This window comes from Denticeps clupeoides, unplaced genomic scaffold, assembly GCF_900700375.1.
Source record: "Denticeps clupeoides unplaced genomic scaffold, fDenClu1.1, whole genome shotgun sequence".
NCBI classification, from domain to species: Eukaryota; Metazoa; Chordata; class Actinopteri; order Clupeiformes; family Denticipitidae; genus Denticeps; species Denticeps clupeoides.
In genome coordinates this window covers 40803-53612 of record NW_021629722.1, presented here as the reverse complement: position 1 = coordinate 53612, position 12810 = coordinate 40803, and the positions used below count along the sequence as shown (strand labels likewise).

Below are 12810 nucleotides of genomic sequence, written 5' to 3'. Positions count from 1 at the left end.
AGGAGGGTTCAACGCACAGCAGTCTGGGAAATGGCATTATATGCAGGCCTTCTGGGAGCGGGGCTTCTGGTTGGATTTCTCTGGTGATGAATAATACGATAACAAAACTATTCAAACGCATTAGATGCTTGTTCTTAAATGGCTCATGAATGAAATTTCAGAAAAGAGCCCATAAACCGAAAAACTGATTGACCTAAATATTCTCACATCAATTTCCTGCAAACCTTTCTAGATTTTCCAGTAATGGTTTATTATTTCTGCGGACACTTTCACAAAAATATATGGTTGTCATAATTTATTTAGTGTCAAGTGTGTAACAATTAAAGAACCTACAAATCTAAAAAAAAAAGTTGCCCAATGCTCTTTTACAGGATGGCTGAACTGTGTTTATTCTCGTTTGTATAATATAAAGACATTTGAAATGTGTGTCCAAGATTTAATATTAACTCAGGTGCCTTGTTTCCTTCTCAGCAGCAGTGATTGAATGTTCTTCCTGAAAGGAACACTTACTTAGTCAGGGCAACTTGTCCAGTCAAACCCAGATTGGAATGGGTGGTGCACAGGATAGTATCTGAGTTGTAGTCTTATCTGCAAGGACCAGTTGTGGGCACAATTGACATGGGTGGCACAACCGATATTACTTCCCCACTCAGCAGCCATGGGATGGTTTCACCATTCTGGTCTGGCATACCAGGGGCAGTGGTGGCCTGGGTCAGTGGTGGCCTAGCTGTTAAAGAAAGGTAATCAGAAGGTTTGAATCCCGATCCACTAAGGTGCCACTGGGGTGCCACTGAGCAAAGCACCGTCCCTACACACTGCTCCCCGGGTGCCTGTCATGGTGCCCACTGCTCACTCAGGGTGATGGGTTAAATCCAGAGGACAAATTTCACTGTGTGCATCATGTGCTGTGCTGCTGTGTATCACATGTGACAATCACTTCACTTTAACTTTTACCATGGTCAGTTCTGTTCTTTTCACTTAGTTTAAGTCATTTTTCAAGCGTTTTAATTTCATACAAAGTAAAAACCTGTTTCTCAGTGATCGGGTGTTATAATGCTGTACAGATGGAACTAGAACACAATTCAAACAAGACAGCGGCATGGACGAAAACTGAACGTGAGAGTATTGCTAACCCTAACACTAACCCTAACCCTTGTACAAAGTGAGAACCAGACTGCTGCATAAATTATGATGTCACTTTGATTAGTGATGAAATGTAGCACTAAACATGTATATATTATAAATAAATAAATACATACATGGGTCAGCGGTGGCCTACACGTAAGGATCGGCCTGGGATCATAAAGTTGCCGGTTCGAATCCCGAGCCGCCAAGGTGCCATGGAGCACCGTCCCCACACACTGGTCCCCGGGCGCCTGTCATGGTGGCCACTGCTCACTCAGGGCGATGGTTAAATACAGAGGACACGTTTCATTGTGTCACCGCGTGCTGTGCTGCAATGACAATCGCTTCACGTGCTATATCTGTTACTTTATAAACCACGTATCATCTTGTTTTATGGTTAATTTACTTTTAAACCATTTTATTGTTGCTGCAAAAGCCATGTGACCAAGATAAAGCTCTCTTATCTCATTATTGATGTATTGGCACAGGAAGCTACTGTAGGCAGGGTAGTTGTGGCAGACAAATGGATGCAGCTACAATGACGACAACAACAAAAAAAAAAGATCCGATGAAATATGTTTAAAATCGAAAAAGGTTTATTTATCCCAGGCAGACATACACGTTCATACACGTAAAGGCTTTTCTACTAAAACGTTCCTCCATTCAGCATCAGCCCCAAAGAAGCAAATACCAACATCTATTCCTGTTGGTCATGTTTCAGGCAGCAAATGGCGTTACAGCATCGTATTTACAGAAAATTGACCCGCATCTGTCTATATACCCGCTCGTCCTCATTCTGCCAGTTTTTTTCCTGTAATGGAGTCGCTGCGGTTCCTGCACTGTCCACAGGGAGGCGCTACTCCCCCACAGCATCAGGGCCCAGAGGGGACGAGCAGCTCTGTTCCTGCTGAGGGTACAGGCCAGAATGCATGAGGGGCAGGTAGATGTCGTCCATGTTCGGTAAAACAAACACCTTCTGAAAGGGAACATCAGTCTGGCTCGATGAGGCCTTCAGTGTCACAAACATTATCCTAAAAAACGGGAAGGTCAGTCACCTGAAACTCATCCTGCAGCTTCTTCTCAATCCACTCAGTGACATGACAGAAGGTCAGCTCCCTCTCGCCCAGTTTGGGGAGGACTCTGAGGTCCAGGCGAGGAGGGAAGCAGAAACTGTACCTGAAAAGAAGGAGAGAAGAACAGATTATCTGAAACAGGTGGCATCACTTCCGACAGCTGCCTGAATTAAAAAAAAAAAGTTTTTTTTTACCATATCCTGTCAGTAGGGGGAGGTGGGACGTTGACCACGAGTGTTCCAGAAAGCTCCAGGACCTCTACTGTGAGTAGGAGAGGGGTGTTGGACATCTCCTCCATTTTCTTGCGGATGTACTCGTTCTCGGTCGCCTTCTGGAAGTACTTGGACTTTGCAATCTTGTCAACGAGACGTAAAATCTTGCGTCCTGTCCGGCTGTCAGCGGGACAGAAGAGACAGATTTGCAAATGGCACTTGTTTGATGTTTTTACATTTACGGCATTTACCAGACGTCCTTATCCAGAGCGACTTACAATCAGTAGTTACAGGGACAGTCCCCCCCTGGAGACACTCAGGGTTAAGTGTCCTGCTCAGGGACACGATGGTAGTAAGTGGGATTTGAACCTGGGCTACCATTTTGTGACGCTACTCTGAATAAGAAAGTTCAAACAGAGCTCACCCCTCAGCACCAGGCGATGCACATTTTTCTCCCAGAATCCCTTGCGGCTCCAAGAGCAGCAGCTCCTCGTCTTCTGAGGAGCCTGCGCTGGAGGACTCCTCGTCGCTGTCGGCCAGCACAGCCGTCCAAGACCTGCTGTGCACACACAGCCACAGCGAGGTCACATTCACACACGCGCCCGTGGCCAAGCGGGGGACGATGAAGGTCTTTACGCGGGGGTCCCCGACTTTTCCCCTCTCTCACCCTGCACTTCCGGCGTCTGCCGCCCCCTCGGACTCCAGCGCTCCCTCTTTGCCCAGCTTGCTGAGGTTGATTTTGGTCTCCAGGGTCATCTTCAACGCGCCAGTGTACCGGACTTCCAGCTGCAGCCACAAACCTGACCAACCACACACACACACACACACGTACGCACACACACACACACACACACACAAAACCAGCACAGTTTTTACTGAAGAAAAAGCACATTTATGTCCTCGGAGGTCAAAACGTGGTGAAACCAATAAATCCACGACATAATGAGCTGTGATGTGAGAGGATAATCTGGATTTTACGGTTAATTACGGGATTGCCAGGCCCTACGAACCCGCACGAGTAGGGTCAGGAGGTGTGTCGTGCCACGGGGCGCGAAGGGGGTGCAAACGCTCGACACATGCAGACAAGTGGTGAATTTTAATAGCAGAGTAGAAAACGGAAGAAACCGGAATGCAGCACAGACATAACGCAGGATACGTATGAAGGGATCTCAGCGGCGGTGGCGTCACGTGGACACACACTCACACACACCTGCATGGCACGGTGTGTCTGACCGTGCCATGATCTCACCAAGTATTGAAGTTAAAGGATCTAGGTGTCATCATTGATGCAGGACTCTCATTCAATTCGCACGTAGATAATGTCACTAGGATAGCATTCTTTCACCTTAGAAATATTGCGAAAATAAGAAATATCATTTCAATGCATGATGCAGAAAAGTTGGTCCACGCATTTATTACATCAAGGTTAGATTACTGCAATGCATTACTGTCTGGATGCTCTAGTAGGTGCATGAGTAAACTCCAGCTAGTACAGAATGCTGCAGCCAGAGTTCTAACCAGAACCAGGAAATTTGACCACATCACCCCAGTCTTACAATCACTGCACTGGTTACCCATCAAATTTAGGATTGACTACAAAATCCTACTTTTAACCTATAAAGCTCTACATGGTCTCGCCCCACAGTACCTGAGTGAACTTTTGGTTCTTTATGACCCGCCACGCCCCCTTCGATCAATGGGTGCGGGGTCACTACTGGTACCAAAGGTGCAGAAGGTCACAGCTGGGAGCAGATCCTTCTCCTATAGAGCTCCGCAGTTGTGGAACAGCTTGCCTGTCAGTGTCCGGGACTCAGACACAGTCTCAGTGTTTAAATCCAATCTCAAAACCTATCTGTTTTCTCTGGCTTTTTGCTAAAGTCCTAGACCCTCATTTCACTTGATTTTGACGCAGTGTCAATTATAAAGTCCAGTTTATCACAGAGTCCCCCTGTTAGACACAGACAAAGTTAAATTCACCCTAGTTAGCCAATATACCACCATAACCACATATTTCAGTATCGGTCGTACAGTGCAACCGTCTGCCGCTGCTTCTGTTTGTTTTTCTCCGAGACACGGAATCAAGCACCCAGACTACTGGCAGACCCCAGTGATCAGACCAGCAAATAAATCCTGGTTCCTGACAACTGATGAACAAGGACATACCATGAAACAAACCAGAGGGTCACCACAGCCACCACCACTACCGTTACAACTACAGCTTCAGGGATCTTCAAGTGGACCAGTAACATCATTACGGACACGTAATCTAGACCATGACACTGAATACATCCTGGACTTCTCCAACCCTACAACTGTAGGACTTATTATTATATCATCACCAGCCCTGCACTGACACCATTTGCAGGCTCACTCTACCCTGGAAGGGGGTCCCTCTCTGTATCACTCCTTCCCAACGTTTCTTCCTTTCTTTTTTTTCTCTCTCCTAGAGTTTTTTTGTGTGGAGTTTTTCCTTGTGTGCAGAAGGGTCAAGTGTGGGGGTGTCAACTGTAGGGCCTGTCAAAGCCCATTGAGACATACTGTGTAGCCGCCAAATGTTGCAAGGTTAATGGTTGTAATATCCTAGGTGGAACACAGGGTGGCGCATGCAGGTATTCAGGTATAAAGGTAGCACAAACTATGTTGTTGGTAGGTGTTTGACCTGGAAGGGCAAAGGGTTTTTTGACCGCTTGCACGAATGCTACGCCGACTGTTTGCTGTACCTCCAACTCCAACTGCTAACTGGTGATATCTGCAAAGTGCTTTGGAATAAATGGACATTTTTGTATTAGACATCGAGGTTCATTTAATTGTGTAGCATATAACGGAACCAACAGAGTAGCATTGTTACATCAAGCGCGTCAGCCAGGCCACGTCTCGTGTCAGGCACCTCAGTAGTTCGGTAAAAGACCAAACTCCTTTAATATACTGTATGTGATTTTGGGCTATATAAGAAATAAATGTTGCTGTTGTTGTTGTCATCAACGCGTGCGAAACGAGAATTAGAGCTGAGCACAGTAATCGTTCGTCCCAGGATATGAGCTGCCATGAATGAGGATTTGCATGTGTGTGTGTTAGAGAGAGAGAGAGAGAGAGAGAGAGAGAGAGTGGACTTACCTCTGGGGTTTACCTGAGGTTCGTAGGTGCTCATGACCTGGGGCATAGAAGAGCCCATGTCCAGCTCTGTCAGAGTCAGCTCGTTCATGAAATGAGGCAACTGCATACACACACACAGATAACAGTAATAGAATTATTCAAATTCAAATTTATTTGTCACATACATAGTCAAACACGGTATGATGTGCAGTGAAATGCTTTTTGCGACTGCTACAGACTACAGTATTGCAAATGTTGCAAGTATACAATGAACCAATATGCAAATATTGCAAACATAACCAAAGAAAAGAGAAAAGAGCCATAAAAAAAGAGCAGTAAAGTAAAAAGCGCTGAGTGATTTTGTGCAAAAGAGTCCGGAGTGATTGGAGGTGAATGTGAAAGTGCTGGAGTTCTATGTACTGTTGTTGTTTTATCACAGTGTATTACAAACATCACACACCCCTGGATATTTCCCCCCTCACCCTGATTTTGCTCAGTTTCTTCTGGATCTTGTGCGACACCAGATCGGCCCAGTACTTCTCCTGCAGGAAGTCCCAAAAGATCCGGCCAATCAGAACGTTTAGCCAGACAGGCTGCTCTCCAGGGGACGTAGAGCAAAGATTCTGAAGGAAAGGAGGAGAAATGAGAAGAACGATAGCGTTGTTGACGAGTCTGCTCTGGAGAAGACTCGTCTGGAGATGAAAAGTATGACACAGTGCGGACCTTTCCCCCGGTGTAAAGAACGGAATGTACTAACTTCCTAACGGCCTTCTCATGTTACTAGAACAAGTGATTGTTCTACCCAAACCACAGCTAGATCTTCAGTAACATCATGTTGTCTTATTAGTGTGTTTTGGATGCACGTGTAATAAAATGATCATTTAATACTGATTTGCTCAGGTCTCCCCGGTGTTTCTGCGGTGACCCACCTTCTCAGTGGGGCTGGAGTGGGTGCTGTCTGCAGCGGGGCTGCTGGTGGGACTGGGTGCAGGTGACGGCAGGAGGGCTCTCATGTAGGAGTAGTAGTCCAGCAGGACGTTGTCCCCGACGTGGTGACATGTGATTGATGACAGGTCCTCCTCACTGCCCTTACTGGAGCCTCTGCTGGCCTGCAGCGTGCCGGACATAATCTCCCAACACGCACACATACCTACCACACACAAACACACACGTGCACACACACGCATACACAAACGCGCGCACACACACACATGCACACATACAAACACGCATACACACACACGCATATACACACGCATATATACACACACATGTGCATATACACACACAAACACACAGACACACACACACATGCACAAACGTGTGCACACACACACATGTACACATACAAACACGCATACACACACACGCATATACACACGCATATATACACACACATGTGCATATACACACACAAACACACACACACACATGCACAGACACACCCACATGCGCACGTACACACACACGCACCATACACGCTTACTAATGTTCCCGGGTGTATGTGTTTGTGTATTGCTGTTTGAATGTGTATGTTAATGCATTACATACATTGTTAGTGAGTGTGTTTGGTGTGTGTGTGATTTTGTCTCCTACCACATCTGTCCTGGTCACTGGTTCTAGAAGCAGACAGGAAGTGTCGGAACCACTCCTCTTTCTCCCTGCCCGTTCGCGCAAACAGGTAGAGTGTGTTCTGAGCTCCAGACTTCCTTTCATCCCTCTGCTCCTCAACCTGCATCTCCTCTAACACCTCCTCCACAGCCTCCTCACCCTCTGCCAGTGTGATACAAATTGGGTATTTCTGGTTCCACACCCTCTTTTTTGCCAAAGCTGCCGGTAGGAGGAACACCTGACATGGCAGACATCAGAAAGGGACAGTTTTGGAATGTAGAATCAATCCACAATCATTTCAGAAGCTGGAAAAATAGGCAACCATTAGACTGGGTAGTAAGATACTGGCACTACTAGAAGATGACAAGCTACGTGTTGATGGCTTTTATTAAACTGGACATCGTCATTGTCGAGACATCATCATGTGATGACATGTTGGGGAGGGTGGACATGAACTGACCTTGCTGCCGGTCAGGTGGCATTTTCGGGAGCGGACAACGTCCGTGCCGTGGGGAGGCTTGTCGGTCGTGGCCCGGCGCGAGACGCTGTGCCGGGGGTAGTCCATCTGCAGAGAGCTTCCCGCTAGCGTGATGTGGACGGAGTGGGTGAGCGCCGGGTGGTACAGCTCTGGGTCGTAGGAATGCGTTTCATTGAACCAGCCCTGGTGGACAGGACAGACACACAGAGGAGACGACGAGAGACTGAGCCCCATCAGTGGTGTTGATGATGGGCTCTTCTACCATTACTACGTTCAGAGACACTGTGATTTACAGGACAACCTGCAACGTGTAGCAGGGTTTCTTTTTGCAGTCATTTAAGACCGTAGCATCAGTTGGTTTTCTGCCACGAGGTCTTTGGAAGAGGTTGTGTGGTGTCAGCAAAAACTGGGTCACCCACAAGTGGGTTACACACTTGCCTATGAACCAGAAGACCCAGGTTCAAACCCCACTTACTACCATCGTGTCCCTGAGCAAGACACTTAACCCTGAGTGTCTCCAGGGTGACTGTCCCTGCAAGTACTGTAGATGTAAATGGTTCTGGCACTGTAATTCAGTAGATGATGTATGTAGACCTGATAGTGCCACTGGTATGTAAAGTAAAGTGATTGTCACTTGTGATACATGGCACACAGTGAAATTTGTCCTCTGCATTTAACCCATCACCCCTGGTGAGCAGTGGGTAGCCATGACAGGCGCCCGGGGAGCAGTGTGTGGGGACGGTACCTCAGTGGCACCTCAGCAGATCGTGATTCGAACCGGCAACCTGATTACGGGGCCATTTCCTTAACCGCTAGGCCACCACTGACCCAGAAAGGCCACCACTGCCCCAGATGTATGTGTGATAACTGGGTCAAATGGAACGATCTGGGGAATGAACCAGCATGGTGTCTGTGATGCTTCTGACGCTGGCTCACCTTCAAGCAGGACAGGTCCCCCTGGAGGTCACACGGATGTCTGTAGGCAAACTGGTCCACGGCGCATGGGCGCGGCCGAATGGCGTCCTGCCGACTTGTGTCAAGAGAAATGAGGAGCAGGCCCATCATGAAGCCGAATGCCAGGCCGAGCACCATGCCGGACAGGTACGTCCCCAGAGGAAAGACGAGGCAGCAGTAGGACAGGGCAGTGAAGTAGCACAGGCCCATCGTTGGCACTGTGGAGCCCCCGCCGAGCACCGCTGGCACGGCCTGGCCGTGGGCTGAGGGCTCCACCGGAGGTGCCTGGTCTCCCGATCTGCCCTGCGGCTTCTGGGACGGAGACGTCCGCTGGCCCGTCCTCCTGGAATTCCTCATGGGCCAGTTGAAGACTGGCAGGTTGGGGTCACAGTCGAAGCGCTTGGTGCCTCGGGTGGGAGAGTCCGACGCGGTGAGGTCCCCGCTGGACCTGGTGAGGCCTGCATAGAGGCCCCTGTAGCCCGGCGAGTCCTTGTGCCTGGGGCTGCTGGACGTGCTGTCGTCCCCCATGATCTTGCTGAAGACGCTGAGGGGCTCCTGCATGGCGTCCTGCAGGCGCCGGCGCGTGTCCTCCAGCTCCGCCCGGAAGAAGCTGGCTTTGGGCTCTGTGGGCGACAGGGTGGTCGGGGAGGGCGGGGCCGTGCGGGAATCACCGACGCGGAACTTGGGCTGCGCGAGCTGCTTCAGCAGGTGCAGGTTGAGCTTGGAGTCGGATCTGGACTGGCACACCTCCGGCTCGCTGCGGGACAGCTCCGTGGAGATGGACTTCACCAGGCTGATGAGAGGACGTGGTTTTAGGGACGAAGAAGTGGAGATGGAAGAAGAGTCCTTCAGTTCCAGTTCAGTGGACAGGGATTTGTGGAGAGGGACGGGCGTGGCCGGTTTTGGAGAAAGGAAGCTGGGGAGGGAGGCGGAGAGATCTCCCAGCGACCCTGGCGACGAGGGCGAGAGGGGCATGTGGAACGTGGCCGAATGCAGGTTCCAGTCCTCGTCAGGGCACGACCGTTGCTTGGGCAGCGGGACGCTGGACCCCCCTCCCTCACGGCTGAGTGGGAAGAAGAGCTCGTTGTCCTCCAGACTGTCCCATTCCCCCTCCGTGCCTGTCAGCTGAATCACAATGCCCCTCCTGCACGTGCCATCTGTCCCCGGCTCGGCCGGGCTGAGTCCGGGACTCAGGGGTCCCCTGTCATTTCCGGAGGCTTCCGCCATGTCTTATCTTCACATGGCAGAATTAAGGCGCCATAAGCCTGTCAAAGAAATTAAGAGTTTATCTGTCTACTTTGCCCAGGGGGCACCTAACTCTTTTCAGCAAGGTGGATTTCATTTAATGCCAAGCAGCCAACGTCCGTTGTGGGGGGACTTGGCCTTCTAAAGACCCTTTCTTCAGGCTTGGAACATGTGAGCTTCAGGCGTTTTGTAGAAAGAGAGCAGGCAGCGTTCCTCTGAAACAACATGAAAAGTAGGACAGAGCTCCTGCTCAATGTCAGAAGCTCTGTCAGGATTTGGCTTTAATACAAATCTGGTGCTGCCGCCATCGTGCCGGAACCCTGATCTGCGCTAAAAACTTCTGAACACATGACGTACTGGATTGTAGGGCACTGAAACCTCTCAAAGCAACGTTCGCATCTGACAAAAAAGAAATCTATATTCCCGTTTATAGTTAAATTGAGATCCAGATCATGATATTCATCTGGACCTAGATAACATTTTTATATGTGATGCCCGTTTATTCATGTAATGGCCGTGTTTCATCTTGTGAAATAGGCAAATGTTGCCAGGTGTAGCATATTAGCACGACTGCGAGTATTCCACGAGTACTCTGAATGTATTTATTTTCATTTATTCTAACAGAATACTTTTATATACTAAATGATACACATCACTGGAATTACTGGTAAAATAATTGGTACTTTTTTGTTCTTTCTAAAGAGCTGAAGCATCACTATCAAGCACAGCAGCAGGGCTCTTTCATTCACCAGCTCTCCTGAAAAGGCTGTCACCTGTCACCACCTCTCGCTTCACAATGACTGCTTGGTGGCACCGAGCTGAATGAGCGCAGTGATGTCCCGCTGAGCTCCATGAAATATACGTTATTACAAAAAGATCCTGCGCCACCGGGGACATAAACCGGACGCATGGCGGCTTTTTGGACAAAAGCTTCACATACCACCAGCATCTGGTGTTACATAACTGCTGACACAAACCCTGCAGATCCGACAGCAGCTGGAGGATTTGACTTAATCCACCCAAAAATGGGATGTTAAACCCACCGACAGACAGTCTAGGTACAAATGACAGACATTTTCAGAGTTGCGTGGGGCAACGTGCATGTTCCTGCACGATCTGGGCACAAACTGCCCACCCAACCAACTTGTTGGAGACGTGTGCAGGGGACACATTCTGACATGCCTTCTGATGCCTTGTAAGGATCTATTTTGTATTTAATGGCTTCACTTTATGTAGGTGATACTGGTGCTGAGATGGGAGGCCAGATGCTTTCTCGTGTCACCAGACGACCGAGTGGAATGATGGCTCGGATGTCGGGGTCAGTGCTGTTACTTTAGTGCTTGACGGTCCTGCAAACAGGGAATCGGTCCGGCGGTGCAGATTAACTGGGCTCTGCGGGGTGTTTTTTTTTTTTTTTATCAGGAGCACATAACCCAAGTGGATTAACCTCAAAAAATGACAATCTTCTGAAACAGATTGCCCTTCGTGTCGACCGTGCCCTCAAGTCTAAGCTTGTATGAGTCTGAGGTCCCTGAATCCCAAGTGTGCTGAGAGTCACTTCTTCACCCAATATTAAAGCTGCTGCTCATCCACTGCACCTTATTAAATATAGGGTGGTAGTAGCCTAGTGGGTAACACACTCGCCTATGAACCAGGAGACCCGGGTTCGAATCCCACTTACTACCATTGTGTCCCTGAGCAAGACACTTAACCCTAAGTTGCTCAAGAGGGGGACTGTCCCTGTAACTACTGATTGTAAGTCGCTCTGGATAAGGGCGTCTGATAAATGCTGTAAAATGCAAATTAAATGATGACATTTTTTTTTATGAATAAACACGCATGAAGTAACTGTGAAGATGCTTCGATGGTGAAGGTGTGACGGCATGAGGAGGACGGATGGTGATGGTGTCGGTACCTGTGCCGCTTCTTCGCCTCTCCAGTTCCGCGACTTCCCACGTCTGTTACGCGCAACGTCCCGCAGAAATGATCCCCGTCGCGGACCGAACCCGCTTCACACGCTCGTACGTGGTGACGTCACGGCCACAATTCAGCCGCCCGTCCGGCGCGACGCCTGCCCTGCAGATGCGATCCAGCCAACATCTGGTCATGGAGGGGATGCACCCAGTCCATTTAATCCAGATTAGGCATCACAGCCCAACACCCTCTGCATCTAACCTCACCTCACACGAGGAGAGAGAGAGAGAGAGAGAGAGAGAGATGCCGATGAAAAGGATTCATCGATCCTGATAAACTATGAAATCGAACAAAAGACTTGAATAGTCCACATACATTTTAAATATTTTAGAACAAGCATTGTTTAAATGTAAATATAAAATGATAATTTTGGGTAAATGTTGTAAAATATATCTGAGATCTGTACATCTTGATGAGACTGGAGAATTCCCCTATCTGATCATTAAGAACTTTTTTTTATTTTTTATCCCACTTTTCATCCATGGACCAGCACCTGAGATCTATGAAAATCCACGTTCCTTCAGCAAGCCCAGTCCAGACGTTGATATGAAGTACAATGGAGAGTGCACAAAAAGACAAGTAAATCTGAAAGGGAAATAAAAATGCATTCTTGCTTGAAAAATCACACCAGTATGTCATTGTTAATGTCTGGCTAGTATTTTAAGACCAATGCTTTGCATGCAACTGTGCCATAATAATAGATTTCATAATTAATGTAAAACATTATTATGTTCACCAGTGGCCTACAGAATACGCGTGATGGATGGACCAGCAATTCAGCAGATCCTGAGTGAGATGACGTTTGCGTCGTCAGCGGCTGCAGAGGACATGTGTCCAGAGAGAAGGATAAGACCGAATGGAGGCATCTCATGGGACTCAGCAAAAATAAACCTGCACACCGGACAGCGTTCTTCCAGTCCGCAGTCACCACACCTGAGACAGGAAATAACTCACCAGCAGAGGTTATGACATAAACAGTTTTATGCCAACATTCGTTTAGATTTCTGCATGTTTGCATTTGTGTTTTCCTTCCCAATCATCTTGT

General features: G+C 48.3%; 1 protein-coding gene across 4 annotated transcripts; it reads right to left on the bottom strand.

Moving 5' to 3' along the window:
* Window positions 1–1699: 1699 nt before the first annotated feature.
* On the bottom strand, window positions 1700–11897 carry LOC114772614 (testis-expressed protein 2-like). Of its 4 annotated transcripts, none has more exons than XM_028965506.1 (12): window positions 11707–11897; window positions 8529–9811; window positions 7575–7775; window positions 7100–7352; window positions 6433–6653; window positions 5986–6126; window positions 5525–5624; window positions 3078–3210; window positions 2835–2969; window positions 2393–2590; window positions 2181–2301; window positions 1700–2101 (listed from the first exon to the last, which is right to left on the bottom strand). In XM_028965506.1, the coding sequence occupies exons 2-12, from the start codon at window positions 9771–9773 to the stop codon at window positions 1982–1984; spliced, it is 2868 nt and encodes a 955-aa protein (XP_028821339.1). In that variant the 5' UTR covers window positions 9774–9811; window positions 11707–11897; the 3' UTR covers window positions 1700–1981. The 4 variants fall into 4 exon arrangements, with proteins under 4 accessions (XP_028821339.1, XP_028821341.1, XP_028821342.1 ...); XM_028965508.1 differs by having other exon boundaries at window positions 1700–2098; XM_028965509.1 differs by having other exon boundaries at window positions 1700–2032.
* Window positions 11898–12810: the final 913 nt, after the last annotated feature.